We start from the raw sequence: 18,991 nt of genomic DNA, 5'->3' as shown, positions 1-18,991 counted from the left end.
TTGGCTTGTATGCAAAGGCTACTCCAGGCCCGGGTGCCCCCACCATCCCTGCTGCTGGGCGTGGGGGGAGTGTCTGGGTCACCCTGCATCACTCACCTCCAGCTGGCCAGATCCCTCAGGCCCCCAGTCAGACCAGCGGCCATCTTCTGGCACCCTCCCTGCTCCCTGGAGGGTCTGAGAGCCCAGGGGGACCAGGGGAAGACATGGCTAATGGGCAGACTTTGAGGGCACAGGGTGTGACAGCCACCCAGATGGTGACCCCAGCTGCCCTGTGGGGATGTACTGGGCAGGCTTGGCTTCGGGCCAAGATCCAGACACCACCCCCCCTACCCCTCAGTGTTCAGGGAAGCTGGCTGGGGAGAAGTTGGGTGTCTCAAGGAGCAAGGGTCTGCCCATCCCTGGGTGGGGGCTGGACAGGGTAGGGAAAATAGCTTTCCTTTCCTTCCTGGTGAAGGAAAAAGAGGCCACTTTAACCCGGGGAATGTGCACGCTGGTCCCGTTCCCACTACGTGCTGCAGCTTATATGTGGGGGAGGGTCCAGGCCATTCAGGGTCAGGCAGTGTCTCTAAGGGCCAGGGACAGTCTGTGCCCTTGCTTGGGTCTTGGGTAGGGGTGGAAACCATCTGGGAGTTGGGGGCCTCCTGGGGCCTGGTCGGTGTAGTGGTCAATCCCGGGGGAAGTCCAGTGTTGGCGGTTGGGGGTGGGAGGAGAATGGTGACACAGCCCCACCTCAGAAGCCTGGTCCGTGCAGGGCCTGCTGGACCCCTGAGCCCCACCACGGGGAGTAAGGGGGACAGCGTGGAAGCTGGGCTTCCTGGAAGAGGTGGAGTGCCACAGGCAGCCCAGGGCACAAAGGGTATGGGCCACAGGCAGCTGTGGTTTGGGGGGCCCTGGGCTGCCCCGCTCACTGGTCACGAGATGGTGAATGCCATGGAGCAGGGCCCAAGCCCAGGTGTAAAGCTACTACCGCCCTTGAGCGGCTGAGCTGCTGATTCATGGCAGGAGGGCGGGGCAGAAGGCCCTAGGGATCCTGTTACCCACCAGCCCAGTGGGCTCCTGGAGTGCCCTGACATTCCTTCTGAGACCCAGGTTCCTGGGCTGGGGAAGGGGTGTCAGGGTGGGGCTTTGCCCTCAGGAGCATCTGGTCCAGGATGGGGCCAGACCTGTGGGAGGACAATGCCCACACAGAGGGGTCAGGCGGAGGGCCCCAGCAGGTCCCCATCCCTGCTGGAGAGAGTGCAGCCACTCTCAGCCTGAGCTTTGCAGGACAGCACAGGCAGGGGTGGGATGGGTAGAGACACCAGTACTTGCAATGCTTGGAGCAGGCACCCCACAGATGGGGGGAGTGGGGGGAGGAGCTGGGGGTCCAAAAGGGCCCACGGGGACCTATGCGACTGAGAGGCCCGGGGTCAGTGGCCACAGGAGTGGGGTTGGGGATGCAGCCTGAGGAGTCTGGGGAACAGACCCCTCCGTGTAGAAAGAGGGACACAGGCAGGACAGGGGCAGATGGACCCCTTGTTGGGGGACGGATGGATCAGGCTCAGTGGTAGGGCATCCTTGGGGTGGCCTGCGAAGTTGACCCCGGGAACACAGGGCTCAGCCCGACTTGCGGCTGCCATAGAAGTCAGCGCTCAGGCTGTCAAGGATGGGCCCTGCGCCCTGGAACCGTGGGGAGTTAGGACTGGAGCCGGGGGGAGGGGGCTCCTGCTGAGACCCCCCCAGGGCGGGGAAGTTCAGCCAAAGGGGAGAAGCTGGCAGAAGTATCTCCGCGCCGCGTCCGGCCCTTTATGGGGACGAAGCTGCGGGGCGGCGCTCCCCTCCCCCTGCGCTTCCCCCCAGGGCTCCGGCCCTCCCCCGGCGGCGGCCGCCTCGGGTTTCCGGAGGGGCCGGAGGGCGGGCGAGGGCGTCACGTGCGCGCCGCCCGCGGGCCGGTTGGTCCCGGGGCGGGGGAGGGGCCGTCCGCAGCCTGGGTGGGGGTCGGGCCGGGGTCGGCACCTGGGACATCCCTGAGGGAAGGGCCGGGAGCAGGAGCGCCCCAGCGGCGAGCGGGCGGGCGAGCGGACGAGCGGCGCGGAGCCGGCCCGGGGCGCGCGCCGAGGGAACCCCGTCCCCGGTCGTGGGGGCACCGCCCGCAGGCTCTGCGGGGTGGGCAGCTCCCGGGCCTGCCATGAGCTCTCCGCCGCCCGCCCGCAGTGGCTTTTACCGCCAGGAGGTGACCAAGACGGCCTGGGAGGTGCGCGCCGTGTACCGGGACCTGCAGCCGGTGGGCTCGGGCGCCTACGGCGCGGTGTGGTGAGCGCGGGCCGGGCGGGGCGGCCGGCGGGGCGGGCGGGGTGCCCGGCCTTCCCGCTAAGCGGTCCGCCCCGCAGCTCGGCCGTGGACAACCGCACCGGCGCTAAGGTGGCCATCAAGAAGCTGTATCGGCCCTTCCAGTCCGAGCTGTTCGCCAAGCGCGCCTACCGCGAGCTGCGCCTGCTCAAGCACATGCGCCACGAGAACGTGAGTCGCGCGGCCCCGCTCCGGGAAGGCGCCGCGGCCTCGGCTTGGTTCAGCTGGGCTGGGTTCCCCCACCCGGCAACCCCTCCTTCAGGCAGCCTGCTGTGGGGCGGGGCGGGGCGGGGGTCGGGCCGTGGGTCCCCAGGGGAGAAGGAGAGCAAGGCCTGTCTCTCCTTGGGAGACGACTCCCCCAAGGGCCATTCCCCATCCTCTGCCAGCCCCGGGAAGGACTCAGCCCCTTGACTCGGCGCCTCAGCCAGGCCCTGGTCAGGGGATACGACTTGGCCAGGGCCAGGGGATCCTCCAGGTCTCACGCCAAGCCTTGCCCCCAGCCAGGAAGCCCGCGGTGAGAGGATGCTCCCGGCGGGAGGATTTTCCTGGAAGGGGCACCTTTCCTCTTCCCCATCCCCTTTCCAGCCCCTCTGTGGAGCCCGCTCTGTTGCTGTCCATCTCCCGAGTCTATCGACCCGGTGGTGGAGGGGGAGGAGGGGGGCGCCAGAACGCAGGGAGTGTGTTGAACCCTCAGGAGCCCTTGGGGTGAAGGGTTTAGGGAGCTGCTGTTTGAGGGGCACTGGGCGTGGTGGCCGCCTCACAGACACCCTCCTGTGCGTTGTGGGGGCCCATCCTTTCCAGTCCTTCCCGTGAGATGCCACGCACAGCTGCCCTGGGCCTCTCCCATGGCGGTGGCTGGCTGCTAAGAGCCCAACCTCTCTGCCAGGGGTGCTCTGGTTTCTGGATACAGTCCCACTTGTCCACTGCCCGCCACGTCACTCCTGCCCTCCCCCTAGTCTGGGCCCAGCTTGAGGGCTGGTGGTCTGGGCACCTGGACCCTAGCTACAGGGTGAGATGCTCTGGACCCTCCTGGGTCATCCGAGCCACCGGTGCCTTGGGAGAACGAGTCCCTGCATCCACCAGCAAACTGCCCCGTCCCCCGGTTCCTGGCCACCGCCACTCCCTCAGCCCCTTGGATGGGTCCTTTTCTCTGAGGCTTCCCATGCCCACCCTGACCCCAGCTCACCACCCCGGGCCCTGTGAAATCCATTTGCAGTGGACACCAGCCCTGCCCGCACCTCGACACCCCGTCACACTCAGCCCTGCCCCGCTTCGCCAGCACCGCACCCCCCCCACCCCCCCGCCCATCACACCAAGGCCTTGCCCCAGGACTGCCGCCTTCCCCACGGCCCCCTGCTCCCACCCACCCACTCACCCACCCGTGCCTTGCCCCATCCAACCAAGCGCTCTGGGGCTTTTTTTTTTTTTCTTTTGAGACCGAGTTTCACTCTTGTTGCCCAGGCTGGAGTACAATGGCACAATCTCAGCTCACTGCAACCTTCACGTCCTGGGTTCAAGCGATTCTCCTGCTTCAGCCTCCTGAGTAGCTGGGATTACAGGCGTGCGCCACCACGCCTGGCTAATTTTTTGTGTTTTTAGTAGAGATGAGGTTTCACTATGTTGGGCAGACCGGTCTCGAACCCCTGACCTCAAGTGATCTGCTCGCCTCGGCCTCCAAAAGTGCTGGGGTTACAGGCGTGAGCCACCGCGCCGGGGTCCACCGGGGCTTTTCTTTAGCCACCACCCCGCTGTGCCTGTGGGTCCACCCCCTGGGCTCCTGGCCTGCAGCTGACGCTCTTTCCCTGGAACCCCATCTTCCTGGGAGACTGAAGCTCTGTGAGGCCACGTGCCTTGCTCAGCGGGGGAGGAGGCTCTGCCACAGGCCCCAGTCCTGCCAGGCCGCCTCCCTCTCCAGGCCAGCCCCCATACCACAGAGGCCAGGCCAAGTCCTGTGGCCCCTAGCCCACAGGACCCTGCTCTCCGTCTTCTGCTAAAGCACTCTCCCGGGCACCCTCCAGCTCTTATGTCCACAGTCTCCGCTGCTCCCTGGACACCCCCTCTGTTCCCTCTCCTCCTCCCTCCACGTTCTTGCCCATGGCTCTGGCCCACGTGGCTCCGGCGGAGCTGTCCTTCCAGCTTGTGTCCATTCTTACGTCACTCTGGCCGGTTCCTACACCACGGCCAGGAGGATGCATTTAGCCTCACGCCCCCGTTTAAATCGTCCCTGTCTCTTGGGATCAAAGCCAAACTTCCACCTGGTGTGTGCTGCCCTGCCGGCTCCCTCTGGCCTCTCCTCAGCCCCTCCCTGGCCTGGGCCTCGGCCACCTGGCCTCCCTCCCTGTGTTCTTCAAACTATCCAAGTGTTCTCCCTCCTGCCTCGGCCACTGTGTGTGTGCCCTCTGCCAGGTGTCCCGCAGCCCACACGTCTACCTGCCCCTCCACCCTTGGCTGTGCAAAACTCCAGGCCTCCCTGGGACCGTCACCCCAAAAATGCTGAGGCGGCAGTCGTCACATGATGACTACTACTGTCTTATCTCCCCAACCAGGGGTGCTGAGGGGACCAGGTCTGGTGGGTCACGGTGCTGTCCGCCTGGGCCTCACCGGCAGAGGCCTGGCCTCTTTCCATAGCGCCGTCCCCACCCTGGGCCTGGATCTGTTTGGTTGGGGTGAAGAGGGGTGAAAGGGTCAGGCGGCAGGAGCCCTTTGGATGGTTCGGAGCCAGCCCAGACTCCGGGTTGCCCCTCCCCCAGAAGATCCCGGCTGTCACCGTCCAAAAATAACCTTTCTGTGGGTATGTGTGCCAGGGCTGGGCCACACTGCCAGTGGGCAGAGCCAGGCCCTTTGGACACTGGGGCATGACAATGACAGCTGCAGAGGGGGTTTCCTGCCCAGAGGGCTGTGCCACTCTTGGGGGGTGCCCCAGCCCGTGTCCTCTGCTGCACTCTCAACCCTATGTGGCCCCCCCCAGGTGATCGGGCTGCTGGACGTATTCACTCCTGATGAGACCCTGGATAACTTCACAGACTTGTGAGTGCAGACCTGGGCTGGCCGCTGGGCACAAGGGGTGTTGGGCAGCTCTGGGCACTGGCTTCAGGTTCTAGGTTGGCAATGGGGTTCTCTTCCTGCAGCCTGAGTAGGGGATGCACACCGCCCACCCCCTCCCCATACCACTGTCCACCCCACGCCCTCCCCCACATGGTCCTGGGACCCACGGGCACTGGCACAGCTGGGCAGAGCTGGGGCTGCTGCCTCTCTCCACGCCTGGCACCTGGGCCCTCTCCAGCACCGGAGGTGTGAACCTTGGACCTGACCATTTGTTAACAGGAAGGTCCCGTGCTCGGGACCCTGGCACCAAGTGTGTGGCCGGTAACTGGAGCTGCTGACCTTTTCCAGCGGGTGGGGGAGAAGCGGTAGGGAGGACCCACCCTGCCCCTGCCCTGCAGCTGACCACCCTGGGACTCACACCCTGTCGGCCAAGAGTGAAGGGCCAGGCCGAGGAAGGCCTGGAGAGGGTAGCAGGCGCCTCCTGCCTGACTTGCAGAGGTCAAGTCAGTGGCCTCTGGGAAGGTGCTAAATACCATTCTCCTGTGTCTGTCTCCACCGGCCCAGCCGACCCCTCTGACCCAGATGCCTTGCCGCGCCCCCATCGCCCCAGGCACCTCCCTCATTTCTGGCACAAAGTTCTGAAGTTGAAACCGGACTGCCTCCCTCCCCTGCCTGTGAAGACTCGAGTCCTGCTGCCTCTACCATGCAGCCTCAGCCCCTAGCCTGGCACACAGAGCGCTTCAGCGGAGGGTTCAAAAACCCCAAGGCAGCCTCCTCCCTGCCTGACAGTCCTCAGGGTGGGAGGGGGGTGTGAGCGTTGCTGGCAGTAACAGTTGCAGGAGGATGGAGCCTGGCACTGCAAGGTGGGGCTGTGAGGACACCGAGGCCAGTGGGGATGTGTGCTGCAGGGGTGACCTTCCTGGGGGTGCCTGCTGGATCCGGGACGGGTCTGAGCCTGGGCCTGCTAGGTGGGTCTCTGGGATGCAGAGGCTGGCTCTGTCCGCTGACGGCGCTCCGGCCCCTCCCACAGTTACCTGGTGATGCCGTTCATGGGCACCGACCTGGGCAAGCTCATGAAACATGAGAAGCTAGGCGAGGACCGGATCCAGTTCCTCGTGTACCAGATGCTGAAGGGGCTGAGGGTACGGGCCCCGGGGGAGGCTTCAGGGAGGCAGGCAGGGCCTCGGGGCTGGGCAGAGGAGGGCCCTGTGGCTCTGAGGCCCTGGTGCGCTGAAGCCTGCCAAATCCTCTGCCCCCGCAGTATATCCACGCTGCCGGCATCATCCACAGAGTGAGTCCCGGTGGAGAAGCCGCTCATCAGCCCTCCCCCAGTGCAATCCCCCCGCCCCCGCCTCCACCTCCACCTCCCACCTGTGAGGATGTGATGGGGTCTGGGGGCTGAGCCACGCCCCATGCACAGCCCCTGGTGGGAACCTGCCTGGGTGCCCAGGTACCTTGGTCTGTCCTTGAAGGGCTGCAGAGAGCAAGGGGGCCAGGTCCGGTGGCCCCATCTTTAGGTGCCACGCAGGCTCTTGGCTGTGCCCATGCTTGGGAGGGTGGGGCACAGTGGCCACCTTTCCTCTGCCCCCAGGACCTGAAGCCCGGCAACCTGGCTGTGAACGAAGACTGTGAGCTGAAGGTGTGTGCTGCCTGGCAGGGGGCCCTGAGGTGGGGCAGGGGCCCCCTCCGGATCTGCCCATCTATCCACCTGTCAGGCCTGGGCAGGGGGCCAAGGCCCCAGGCTCTGGGCAGTGGCTGAGGAGCTGGTGGGGGGGTGAGCCCAAGAGGCAGTGGTACACAACATGCCGTACCCAGGGCACCTGCTCCGTCCCGAGGGCTGCTGTGCTTGGTGCACTGGCCAGAGGGAGGAGCTCGGGGCAGTTTGGGGTCCGAGGGCGTGGCCTCAAGTCCTTGAAGGTTGTCAGGAGGCCCCAGCTTGAAAGCTTCAAGTCCAACCCCCCTGGGGTCTCCTGGACCGTGGGTGGCCTGTGCGCTCCTTGGGAGTCCCCTAGAACCCACCTCCCCAATTCTTCCCACAGATCCTGGACTTTGGCCTGGCCAGACAGGCAGACAGTGAGATGACTGGGTACGTGGTGACCCGGTGGTACCGGGCTCCCGAGGTCATCTTGAATTGGATGCGCTACACGCAGACGGGTGAGAAGCTGCCCAGAGATCTGGGCCTCTCAGGCTGCACCATCTGCTTCTCCACTTCTTCACAGAGAGCCCTGTGGTGGCTGCTCCCCAGGGAGGCTGTTGAGCTGGGGTGGGAGCTGGGCAGGTGGGCTGTGTTGGTGTCTCCCCGCTCCCCGTCTCATCCTGCCCCCCCCCCCCCCCGCCCACGGAGCTGACCAGGGCTTCTCTCTCAGTGGACATCTGGTCTGTGGGCTGCATCATGGCGGAGATGATCACAGGCAAGACGCTATTCAAGGGCAGCGACCGTATCCTCCAGCCGCAGGGCGGCAGCAGGGGCGGGTGGGGATGGCTCCTGCCCAGGTGGGGGCAGTGGGGGCCCTGATCTCTGGCCCCCGAGATGTGTTCCTGACCTCGGTGCAGACCTGGACCAGCTGAAGGAGATCATGAAGGTGACGGGGACGCCTCCGGCTGAGTTTGTGCAGCGGCTGCAGAGCGATGAGGTAAGGGGTGAGTGGGGAGCTGGGTGGGGGTGGGGGTGGGGGTGGGGGCGGACCCAGGCCTTGGTGTTGGCCCCTCACCCTTTTTTCCCCACACAGGCCAAGAACTACATGAAGGGCCTCCCCGAATGGGAGAAGAAGGATTTTGCCTCCATCCTGACCAATGCAAGCCCTCTGGGTACGGCTGGCTAGTGTGGGGGCCACCGGGTGCTGGAGTGTGGGGCCTCCCGTGGTCTGGCCTGATGCACCTTCCCCCGCAGCTGTGAACCTCCTGGAGAAGATGCTGGTGCTGGACGCGGAGCAGCGGGTGACGGCAGCCGAGGCGCTGGCCCATCCCTACTTCGAGTCCCTGCACGACACGGAAGATGAGCCCCAGGTCCAGAAGTATGATGACTCCTTTGACGACGTGGACCGCACACTGGATGGATGGAAGCGTGAGTGGGGGGCTCCTGGCACGGCCTGTGTGGACCCAAGTGGGGGGCTCTGGGCAGGGCCTGTGTGAACCTGTGAGTTGGGGGCTCCGGGTAGGGCCTGTGTGGACCCGTGAGTTGGGGGCTCCGGGTAGGGCCTGTGTGGACCCGTTGGGCCCTGTGCAGGTGGCCAGGCTCAGAGTCCTAGATCCCCATCCCTGGGATGCAGGTCAGGTGAGGAGGACGGGAGGTCAGGGCAGCATGGGGCCGTGTGGCCTAGTGGAGATGACCTCTGGCTGGAGCTGGAAGATGAAGGGAAGGGTGTTCCTGGCAGGCTCAGCACAGAGGCTGGCACAGAAGGAGCCGGGAGTGGTGAAAGGCAGCTGTGAGTCAGGGAACCAGGGCCCACTTAGCCCCTCCTGGCCCCCAGACCTGCTGCCCTTCCGCCATGTCCAGGCCAGAGACCTGGGCCACCCTGACACCCTCACCACGTCCGTTTGTCCCTAAGGCCTCTCTGCTCACACCTCCTGAATCTGTCCTTGCCTCTCCTTGCCCCATTTTTGTTTTTCGAGACGGAGTCTCACTCTGATGCCCAGGCTGGAGGGCAGTGGCACGATCTTGACTAACTGCAAGCTCCGTCTCCCAGGTACACACCGTTCTCCTGCCTCAGCCTCCCGAGTAGCCGGGACTACAGGCGCCCGCCACCACGCCTGGCTAATTTTTTGTATTTTTAGTAGAGACGGGGTTTCACCGTGTTAGCCAGGATGGTCTTGATCTCCTGACCTCGTGATCCACCTGCCTTGGCCTCCCAAAGTGCTGGGATTACAGGCATGAGCCACCGCGCCCAGCTCTCTCCTTGCCCCACTTTAGGATCCCTCCCCCCTGGACAACTGTATACCCAAGACAGTCCCCAGGGCCTTGCCTGTCTCCCCCAGCCCCCGCTAAGCAGTCCAGACCCCAACCCCAACTGCTGGGGTCCATCATCCCCTATACCAGGGGCTATCCCCTCAACTTGGAGGGCTGGCCAAAGCCTGTGCAGCCTCAGGCTGGACTCAGAGAAGCCTCCCCAGCTCCCACAGCTATGCTGTGGCCTGAGGCTGTGCTGGACCTGGCTTCATTTCTGCTCCAGGATGGCAGGCTGTGTCTTCTTCATGGCTGCATGACCAGCCTGGGGTGGATGTGCCCGGGGAAAGTAGGTGTACACTGGGAGCCGTGCCATGTTTCAGGCCCTGTCCTGGCTCTGCCTCGGGCGCAGGACCTTGGTCCTCCACACTGGCTGGGTGGGGCTGGATGGGTTGAGACTCACCTGCGCTCCTTAGGACCACGGGCTGGATGGGTTGAGACTCACCTGCGCTCCTTAGGACCACGGGCTGGATGGGTTGAGACTCACCTGCGCTCCTTAGGACCACGGGCTGGATGGGTTGAGACTCACCTGCGCTCCTTAGGACCACGGGCTGGATGGGTTGAGACTCACCTGTGCTCCTTAGGACCACGGGCTGGATGGGTTGAGACTCACCTGTGCTCCTTAGGACCACGGGCTGGATGGGTTGAGACTCACCTGTGCTCCTTAGGACCACGGGTCCCTGGGTGCCCGCAGCAGGGCCTCCACCCTTCGCTGTGTGCGTATTCGTGTGCTTATGAGTTTGGCTTTGTTTGATTAAAGGCTTCTGCTGCTAGAAAGATAACTTAAAAGCCATGGGCCATAGGATCCTCTCTGTAGTCCCCACCCACACAACTGTGGCTGAGGCCTCAGCTCTTAGGACAGACCGTAGTGGACATGTGGCCAAGCCCTGGCCACCTCCCCTTTCCCTGGAAAATCCAGATCTAGAGCAATGGCCTCTTCACACAAACCTTCTCTCAGTGGTTCAGACCACATTAGGATTAGAGAAGCGCCCCACGAGGCACCGCCAGGCGTGTCTGTGAGCGACTCCGAGGATGGAAGGCAAAGGCTGACCCCCCTCTCTGTTGTGCCCGCCCCCCACCACCCCGCCAGGTGTTACTTACAAAGAGGTGCTCAGCTTCAAGCCTCCCCGGCAGCTGGGGGCCAGGGTCTCCAAGGAGACGGCTCTGTGAAGATCTCTGGGCTCCGGGGTGGCAGTGAGGACCACCTTCACCTTCCACCTGAGAGGGGACTCTCGTTGCCACTGTGACTTTGGCTGGGGCTTGCATCCGAAGGCATCCATCAGAGCAGACGCCCGGGTTCCATGGACCCTCCTCCCCACGGCCATGCCTCTGCTCTTGGGCGCCCATCATGGAGGAGCACCTGAACTTTCTGGACAAGACCTCTGGCCGACCTGGGGATGGCCTCTGATCCCTGGAGCAGTGGCCCACTTGCCCGGTGCCCTCAGAAACCTCAGAGCTGGTGGGGCTCCAGATCAGGCCTTGCCTGAGCCCTGCCTGCTCTGGGCCATGCAGAGGAAGGACAGAGGGTGGGCGCAGGGCTCCAACTCAGGGACATCCCCTCTCCTGGGCGACGTCAGTGGACCTTCCTGCACCCCCAGCCTGGAATGTAAATCAGCTGTGTGGTGCCCACGTGGCTGGAAGGAAATAGACCCTTTTGTAGCTCCCTGTTATGGCTGTGTGTCCTCATGCTGGGTCCCACCTTAAGACCTCCAAGCCCTTGGCCTGCATGTACAGGAGGCTGGCCTGATAGCTCAGACCCTCAGAGCCGGTAGGGGGGCCTGAGCATCCCATCTCTCCCAGGCCACAAAGCTGGTGCCCACTTCCCCAGGCCTGTGCCAGTGAGCTTCGAACCCCCACGTTAGGGCCTGGCCCCTCCCCTTTTACGGGGTGACCTGCTAATGGCTTAGACTCTAAGCCACTGTGTGTGGATCCTGAAGCCAGACCCAGGGGCAGGGCCTGATGGGGAGGAGTGTTAGGATCTACCCTAGCTCTCTGCACCCTCCAAGGCCAGCAGGTCCCTGGGGGGAGGGGGCATGCTGGGCACGTTGAGGCCCCTCTGGCCCCTGTGGTGGATTGGTGAGCGCAGAGGGCTGGGTTTTATTCTTGATCAAACCTCTAGCCCCTACTATCCTGGCTCCAGTGGTATCTTCATGCCCAGGCCGCCCTCTGCAGGCCACTCGGTGTTTCCAAGGGTGGCGGCTGCAACACAGGCTATGGGCACCTCCAAACCTGTCCCAGGGAGGGGTTACAGCAGAGAGACCAGTGAGGGGCAGGGCAGGGCAGGCCAGGTGTCCTCGGTGGACATGCCCACAGCTGGCCCAGCCAAAGTGGACCTGATGAGTTGCCACGACAGATGGGCCTTCTCTGCCCAGTGACCCTGATGCCTCTCCAGGGCATCCGGGCCTGGGGGACGTGACCGCCATCAGCTCCGGAGCCACGCTGACTTGTGGCATGGCTGCTGTCCACACTGGGCCCAAAGTGTGGGCCCATAGGTGGCCTGAGGACTGGGGGCCCCAAAATTCTGTGACCCAGCTGGATGTGAACTCCTGTGGGGGCAGGGTGTCCCCTGGGCTCCAGGGGGCCTCAGGGTTCCTCTCGGGCATCTTGCTCCGTGGCTGTGCCCGTGCTTCCTATCTTCCTCACTTCCTCTGTCCCCCACAATGCTGCCGCAACCCCGGTCCAGCGTCCCCACCTCCACCGACCTTGACTCTGCTCTTGGGCCAGGGGTCTTCTTGGAGGTAGAACCGGACTCTCACTCCCTCCTTAAACCTCGGGGGCGGTGCTGCGCCTCGATGCAGCCACGACCACCGCCCTGAGCCGGCCGCAGCTCCACCTGCCTCCCTGCGGGCTCCTCCCGCCTCGTGGCCTTTGCCCTGCGGACCCCTCGCCCCCCTCGCCTTTCACCCCAGGTCTTCCTGCGCCCGGGCCGGGTGGGCCTTGGGGCTGCGCTGGACCCTGACCCGGCTGGTGCAGAACGGGGCTCTCATGGGCAGGCTCGGCCACGGGCGTTCGGGTAGGGCTGCGGCGGCGACCACTCGCGTAGGGCCGGGGGACCCCGCCCCTCTTGGAGGGGATCGGGGCGGGGCCAAGGGGGAGGCGGAGCCGCAGCGCAGCTCCGAGGGCTGGCGGCTCGGGGCGCCGAGGCTTCCGCGCCCGCTGGTTCCTGGCTCCGGGGCGGAGCTCGCGATAGCGACCGGGAGCAGGGCGCGGGGCGGGACCCAGGTCCGAGGCGAGGAAGCCGGAAGCCAGGCGCGGGGAGCCTCCCCCTTCGACTGCAGCCTCGCTCCGCGCCTTCTGCGCTCCTGGGATCCCGGAGCCTGCCTAGGTTCTGTGCGCTCCCGCCCAGGCCGGTGCCCGCCGCCCGCCTGCGCCCCAGGCAGGTCCCAGGCCTGCGGCTGCTCCCGGCCGAAGGTGGGGACGGGCAGTGGCAGGCACCGCTAGCGAGGGCGTTTGGGAACCCAGGGTGACCACGGCGCAGCCATGGGGACCGCGCTTGTGTACCATGAGGACATGACGGCCACCCGGCTGCTCTGGGACGAGTAAGTGGGACCTGGCCGAGGTGGGGTGCGGGGAGGGACCTCTGAACTGAGCTCCTCATCTGCCCCAGCCCCGAGTGCGAGATTGAGCGTCCTGAGCGCCTGACCGCAGCCCTGGATCGCCTGCGGCAGCGCGGCCTGGAACAGAGGTGTCTGCGGTTGTCAGCCCGCGAGGCCTCGGAAGAGGAGCTGGGTCTGGTGCACAGGTCAGGACGGGCGCAGGCCCCACGATGGGGGAGCGGGCAGCCCAGCTAGAAACCTAACAACCTGGGCCTACCCCGAGCCTGCCAGCCTCGAATACAGAGCCTCTCCCTATGCACCTCGGGTGGGCTCACAGGCTTGAGGAAGTGACAGGGTGGCCACTCCCACCACGAATCCCAGGTCCCCGCCTCCTGCCCCCCTGCTCCTGCTGGTGACCCTGCCTCTCCTGCCTGCCCATCTGCACGCAGCCCAGAGTATGTATCCCTGGTCAGGGAGACCCAGGTCCTAGGCAAGGAGGAGCTGCAGGCGCTGTCCGGACAGTTCGACGCCATCTACTTCCACCCGGTGCGTGTCCCTGGACACACTCACCTGTGCAGACACACATGCACGTGCCTCTGCGCGTTCACAGCCATGGCTGCCAACCCCAGCCAGTGTCCCCTGGTCCATACACGTGACATTGCCCTGCACACCTGCCTGCTGGCACTGCCAGAGCCTGGGGCTGGCCTGTTCTGCTCAGCAGCTGGTGTCTTGCAGCCTGGCACAAGTGTGGGTATGGCCTGCAAAGGGCAGCAGGGAAGGCAGGGGGCTCATCTTAGCCCCTGCGCCCACAGAGTACCTTTCACTGTGCGCGGCTGGCCGCAGGGGCTGGACTGCAGCTGGTGGATGCTGTGCTCACTGGAGCTGTGCAAAATGGGCTTGCCCTGGTGAGGTGAGAGCTGCCCCTTCCCCTGGCTGCTCCTCCGTGGGTGGCCCTGTGAGGGGCCATGGCGACCCTGACGTGATCCAAATCCTACTCTCACGCCGTAGGCCTCCCGGGCACCACAGCCAGAGGGCGGCTGCCAACGGGTTCTGCGTGTTCAACAATGTGGCCATAGCAGCTGCACATGCCAAGCAGAAACACGGGCTACACAGGTGTGTGCCAGGCTGGCTGCAGGGGTGTGGGCCCAGGCCACACAGCAAGGGGCGGCGCAGGAGGCGAGAGAACCCAGCCAGCACCTTCCCATCCCTGGCTGGGCTCCTGGAGGTGGGAGGCCCTGCCCCTTTGCCACCAGCGCTGTCTGTACCCAGGATCCTCGTCGTGGACTGGGATGTGCACCATGGCCAGGGGATCCAGTATCTCTTTGAGGATGACCCCAGGTGAGCAGGGGTGTGGAAACCACCCTTCCCTGCAGCCCCAGTTTTTGGGTGCACAGCCTGGCCTGGGAAAATCCAGGGGTGAGATACAGACATGTGCTCAGGGGTCAGCATTCTACAGGGAGCTGTAGAGCTGTTGAGGGTCCTGACTTCTGACCTCTGGCCCTGGCTGGCTGTTGGCAGCGTCCTTTATTTCTCCTGGCACCGCTATGAGCATGGGCGCTTCTGGCCTTTCCTGCGAGAGTCAGATGCAGACGCAGTGGGGCGGGGCCAGGGCCTCGGCTTCACTGTCAACCTGCCCTGGAACCAGGTGCTCACCCTCAAGCCCCAGGTCCCCACCCAGCCCCCCCCCCGGGCCCCTTCCCCACCCCACAGTTCACCCTCAAGCCCCAGGTCCCCACCCAGCTCCCTCCCCCTGGGCCCCTCCCCTGCCCCACAGTTCAGGATGTAGCCTGGGATGTCCTGCCAGGTCGGGATGGGAAACGCTGACTACGTGGCTGCCTTCCTGCACCTGCTGCTCCCACTGGCCTTTGAGGTGACTGCATGGAGGGCTCCCCCAGGGCAGCCGGGTGGGAGGGGGACCTTGTGCCTGGAGTGCGCCAGTGAAGGCAGGAGGAGGGTTATGAGCTGTCTCACTCCTGTGTGGCTGGGGAAGGTGCTCAGGAGGGGATGGGATGGGCCTGGCTCGCCCTCACCCGGGCTCCAGCCCCTCTCTGTCGACCCTCCCCACTCCGGCCTGGCCTGTAGTTTGACCCTGAGCTGGTGCTGGTCTCGGCAGGATTTGACTCAGCCATCGGGGACCCTGAGGTGAGGGCCTTGCCTTGCCAGGGAGGGCTTCTGGGGTCCTGGGGCCCAGGTCCCCCATCACACATGGCTCTGGTTCCAGGGGCAAATGCAGGCCACGCCAGAGTGCTTCGCCCACCTCACACAGCTGCTGCAGGTGCTGGCCGGCGGCCGGGTCTGCGCCGTGCTGGAGGTGACTGGGGAGGGCACACAGGGAGGGTCTCTGGGCCAGAGGCCTGGGGGTCAGGAGCATGGGAGCCAGGTGCCCACGGGGTATTTGGGAGGGGCGTCCTGCCCGGGATAGAGCCAGGCAGGGGCTCTCCCGGTGACACCCCATCCCAGTGATATCCCTGCCCCAATCATGTCTCCACCCTCCTCCCAGGGCGGCTACCACCTGGAGTCACTGGCGGAGTCAGTGTGCATGACAGTACAGACGCTGCTGGGTGACCCGGCCCCACCCCTGTCAGGGCCAATGGTGCCATGTCAGAGGTGCGAGGGGAGGTAGGACGGGCAGGGCTGGGGTGTGAGACCAGGTGTCACGACTGTTGTGTCTCCCCCACAGTGCCCTAGAGTCCATCCGGAGTGCCCGTGCTGCCCAGGCCCCGCACTGGAAGAGCCTCCAGCTGCAAGGTCAGTGTGGCCGGGTGCTAGGCTGCAGGATCCCACCTCGGGCTCCCGTGCAGTGGCTATGACTCCGAACTGTCCCTAGATGTGACCGCTGTGCCGATGAGCCCCAGCAGCCACTCCCCAGAGGGGAGGCCTCCACCTCTGCTGCCTGGGGGTCCAGTGTGTAAGGCAGCTGCATCTGCACCGAGCTCCCTCCTGGACCAGCCGTGCCTCTGCCCCGCACCCTCTGTCCGCACCGCTGTTGCCCTGACAGCACCGGATATCACATTGGTCCTGCCCCCTGACGTCATCCAACAGGAAGGGTCAGCCCTGAGGGAGGAGACAGAAGCCTGGGCCAGGTGGGCAGGGCTGGCCTGGGGAGAAGGATGGGGCTGCATCTACACCTGTGCCTGTGTGTGCCTGACCTGCGGTCACTCCGTGTCTGTGTGTCCCTCTGGTCTGTCCACCACAGGCCACACGAGTCCCTGGCCCGGGAGGAGGCCCTCACTGCACTTGGGAAGCTCCTGTACCTCTTAGATGGGATGCTGGATGGGCAGGTGGGAGCACCTGGGAGAGGATGGGGATGCTGTGGACCTAGGGGCAGGGACCAGGACCTGCCAACGAGATGTGGCCTGTCCAGAGGAGGGCTGGGTGGTACAGAACCACATGGATGTGAACATTGCCTTGTGCCAGGAACTGTTCCCAGCACAGCCCCAGGGGTGGGGATCACTAGTGTGTCTGACCTCTGACCTCAGCTTCTTCAGTTAAATGCTCTTTGGCAGAGAGGTGAAGGGGGTGATTTAAAGTATACATTTAGGCAGGGTGCAGTGGCTCATGCCTGTAATAACGGCAGTTTGGGGGGCCAAGGTGGGAGAAACGCTTGAGCCCAGGAGTTCAAGACCAGCCTAGAGAACATATGGAGACCCTGTCTCCACAAAAAATAAAAAAGTCAGCCAAGCGTGGTGGTGTGTGCCTGTAGTTCAGCTACTTAGGAGGCTGAGGCAGGACGATCGCTTAAGCCCAGGAGTTTGAGACTGTGGTGCGCCACTGCACGCCAGCCTGGCTACAGAACGAGACCCTGCCTCTCTAAAAAAAAAAAAAAAAAAAAAAATTATAGACGTAAGCATCTTATTTACAGAAATGGAGTGATTGACCTTAGTGTAAGAAGACGTGTGGCTGACAGTAGCCACAGAGACACACCGAATGAAGGGAACTGTGGATCTGTTTACCTGGCTTGGGAGTTGGTTAGTGCCTCATTCTCCACTGTTTATTCATCCCACAGGTGAACAGTGGTATAGCAGCCACTCCAGCCTCTGCTGCAGCAGCCACCCTGGATGTGGCTGTTCGGAGAGGCCTGTCCCACGGAGCCCAGAGGTAAGCCTCACTTGGCCATCCTGAGCCTCTGACGGCAGGACCTGTGGGCACCCCTATCCTGGCTGGCCAAGCACAGAGAGTTCTGGGAATGGACTCTGGACAACATGAACAACTGTCCTGAGGCCAGCTCTTCTTCCAGGCTGCTGTGCGTGGCCCTGGGACAGCTGGACCGGCCTCCAGACCTCGCCCATGACGGGTAGGACTCTCAGGTCTTGCATATGTCCAGCCATGCATGTGGACGGGCATGTGATGGACGTGTGCCTGGGCCCCAGGGTGACGGGTGGGTGGGGCACTGTGTGGTGCTGAATGGAGCCTTCCTCAGCTGGGGTTTGGGAGAAGGGCTGCTGGAGGCAATGCCAGGTGGGTCTCCAGCACAGAGGCTCAGCAGTCACAGCACCCCTGCCCATGGCCCCGTGAATGCTCTTCCACCTCTGCCTCTGTGGTCTGGGCTCAGGAGGGTGAGCAGGGCCTTACACTTATGCACCTGGGTCCTGGAAGGAGGAGTCTGTGGCTGAACATCAGGGGCAAGGAGGCGGCTGCCCTATCCATGTTCCACGTCTCCACGCCACTGCCAGTGGTGAGTGACCATGCCACGCGGCAAGGCAGGTGCTGGGGAGCCCATGGATGTGTACAGCTGCTGTTTGCTGGCATTGTCATGATAGCAGGCCTCTGGTCCTTCCTGTCTCCCTGCTCCTACTCCAGGGGCCCTGAGATTGGGAGGTTGGGAGGCCAGAGCCAGCAGGTGTCAGTAGATGAGGAGCTGGGCTCTGCTGTCCCCACAGATGACCGGTGGTTTCCTGAGCTGCATCTTGGGCTTGGTGCTGCCCCTGGCCTACGGCTTCCAGCCTGACCTGGTGCTGGTGGCGCTGGGGCCTGGCCATGGCCTGCAGGGCCCCCACGCTGCACTCCTGGCTGCAATGCTTCGGGGGCTGGCAGGGGGCCGAGTCCTGGCCCTCCTGGAGGAGGTAAGCTGGGCAGGGTGGAGGTGCTGCGGGGTGGGACGAGGGGAAGGACCAGTGACTGCTTCCGTCTTCGCCCCTGGTCCAGGACTCCACACCCCAGCTAGCAGGGATCTTGGCCCGGGTGCTGAATGGAGAGGCACCTCCTAGCCTAGGCCCTTCCTCTGTGGCCTCCCCAGAGGACGTCCAGGCCCTGATGTACCTGAGAGGGCAGCTGGAACCTCAGTGGAAGATGTTGCAGGTTAGCCTGACTGCGGAGGCATGGCCCTGCCCTGGGGCCTGGCTCTGCCGCAGAGATCGGTGGGGAGGGCAGGGCAGGGGAGTGCCCTGAACCAGCTCCAGCGCCGGAGGCCAACTGCGCGCCTCTTCTCGGCTCCTCCTGTAGTGCCATCCTCACCTGGTGGCTTGAAATCGGCCAAGGTGGGAGCATTTACCCCGCAGAAATGACACCGCACGCCAGCGCCCCGCGGCCGCGATCCGGACCCCAAGCCCACGGTTCCCTCGACTCTGGGGCACGGAACCCCGCCCACTCCCAATCCCCGCGCCCCGCACCTCCCCTCGCTCCCCCACTCGCCCCGCTCCCTCCCACCCGTGCTTCCCCCGCTCCACCCCTCACCTCACCTCGCTCCCGCCCCACCCATCGCGCCCCGGCCCGTCCCACCGAGGCCCATGCAACCCACCCTCGGTCCCGTTCCGGCCCCTGCGCCCCGCTGCGCTTCGCTCCCCGCCTTTGCGCCGTTAGTAAACATCGGTCAAACGAAACCCTGGCTCTGCCTCCTTTACTGAGCACTCTCGGCCTCGGTCTCTCACCCGCGGTGCCGGACTCAGGCCGGAAGTATGCCGCGGCCCCGGCCTCACCAACTTCACGCGCTGCCTGCGTTCCCGTGACGTATTTCCGGCGCGCCCGCCCTAGTGCTCTTCACACTGGCGCGGCTGTGACGCGACGGAGGCGGCGGGAGCGGGAGCCGTGGGCACTTTCCACGGCTGAGGCCTGGAGAACGGGTGGACGTGCAGGCTAGAACCCGGGACCCACCCGGCTGAGCCCCCAGACTCTCCGCTGCCCACGACCCTCGGAGTGGCAC

General features: G+C 64.7%; 2 protein-coding genes across 20 annotated transcripts; both read left to right on the top strand.

Annotated features, from left to right (window-relative positions):
* Positions 1–89: 89 nt before the first annotated feature.
* On the top strand, positions 90–10,986 carry MAPK12 (mitogen-activated protein kinase 12). Of its 3 annotated transcripts, none has more exons than XR_010133117.1 (12): positions 90–2,292; positions 2,370–2,499; positions 5,297–5,355; positions 6,404–6,515; positions 6,635–6,664; positions 6,965–7,012; positions 7,413–7,527; positions 7,740–7,811; positions 7,927–8,006; positions 8,103–8,181; positions 8,264–9,059; positions 9,148–10,986. XR_010133117.1 is itself a non-coding variant. In XM_063704604.1 (12 exons), the coding sequence occupies exons 1-12, from the start codon at positions 2,168–2,170 to the stop codon at positions 10,484–10,486; spliced, it is 1,104 nt and encodes a 367-aa protein (XP_063560674.1). In that variant the 5' UTR covers positions 90–2,167; the 3' UTR covers positions 10,487–10,986. The 3 variants fall into 3 exon arrangements, 2 of the variants coding, with proteins under 2 accessions (XP_063560674.1, XP_030863197.1); XM_063704604.1 differs by having other exon boundaries at positions 8,264–8,437; positions 10,407–10,986; XM_031007337.3 differs by lacking the exon at positions 6,635–6,664 and having other exon boundaries at positions 8,264–8,437; positions 10,407–10,986.
* A 1,498-nt stretch (positions 10,987–12,484) lies between these two features.
* On the top strand, positions 12,485–18,671 carry HDAC10 (histone deacetylase 10). 17 transcript variants are annotated; one of them, XM_004063681.5, is made up of 20 exons: positions 12,485–12,855; positions 12,924–13,058; positions 13,302–13,398; positions 13,665–13,762; positions 13,861–13,965; positions 14,122–14,190; positions 14,371–14,497; positions 14,657–14,722; positions 14,935–14,994; positions 15,074–15,163; positions 15,353–15,459; positions 15,533–15,600; positions 15,680–15,935; positions 16,049–16,133; positions 16,859–16,950; positions 17,090–17,146; positions 17,449–17,527; positions 17,733–17,915; positions 17,998–18,150; positions 18,295–18,671. In XM_004063681.5, the coding sequence occupies exons 1-20, from the start codon at positions 12,797–12,799 to the stop codon at positions 18,316–18,318; spliced, it is 2,010 nt and encodes a 669-aa protein (XP_004063729.2). In that variant the 5' UTR covers positions 12,485–12,796; the 3' UTR covers positions 18,319–18,671. The 17 variants fall into 17 exon arrangements, with proteins under 17 accessions (XP_004063729.2, XP_063560663.1, XP_063560666.1 ...); XM_004063682.5 differs by lacking the exon at positions 14,935–14,994 and having other exon boundaries at positions 12,552–12,855; XM_019018413.4 differs by lacking the exon at positions 15,353–15,459 and having other exon boundaries at positions 12,552–12,855; positions 14,966–14,994.
* Positions 18,672–18,991: the final 320 nt, after the last annotated feature.

This window comes from Gorilla gorilla, chromosome 23 (assembly GCF_029281585.2).
Source record: "Gorilla gorilla gorilla isolate KB3781 chromosome 23, NHGRI_mGorGor1-v2.1_pri, whole genome shotgun sequence".
NCBI classification, from domain to species: Eukaryota; Metazoa; Chordata; class Mammalia; order Primates; family Hominidae; genus Gorilla; species Gorilla gorilla.
This window is presented reverse-complemented; position numbering and strand designations above follow the sequence as displayed.

Bases quoted from the DNA above. Each gene is read 5' to 3' on its own strand.
- MAPK12 (XM_063704604.1), top strand. From the start codon at position 2,168: ATGAGCTCTCCGCCGCCCGCCCGCAGTGGCTTTTACCGCCAGGAGGTG. The intron at 8,007-8,102 runs GTAAGGGGTGAG...TTCCCCACACAG, and splicing joins AGCGGCTGCAGAGCGATGAG to GCCAAGAACTACATGAAGGG. The intron at 8,182-8,263 runs GTACGGCTGGCT...CTTCCCCCGCAG, and splicing joins GACCAATGCAAGCCCTCTGG to CTGTGAACCTCCTGGAGAAG.
- HDAC10 (XM_063704593.1), top strand. From the start codon at position 12,797: ATGGGGACCGCGCTTGTGTACCATGAGGACATGACGGCCACCCGGCTG. The intron at 14,191-14,370 runs GTGAGCAGGGGT...GGCTGTTGGCAG, and splicing joins CTCTTTGAGGATGACCCCAG to CGTCCTTTATTTCTCCTGGC. The intron at 14,995-15,073 runs GTGAGGGCCTTG...CTCTGGTTCCAG, and splicing joins CAGCCATCGGGGACCCTGAG to GGGCAAATGCAGGCCACGCC.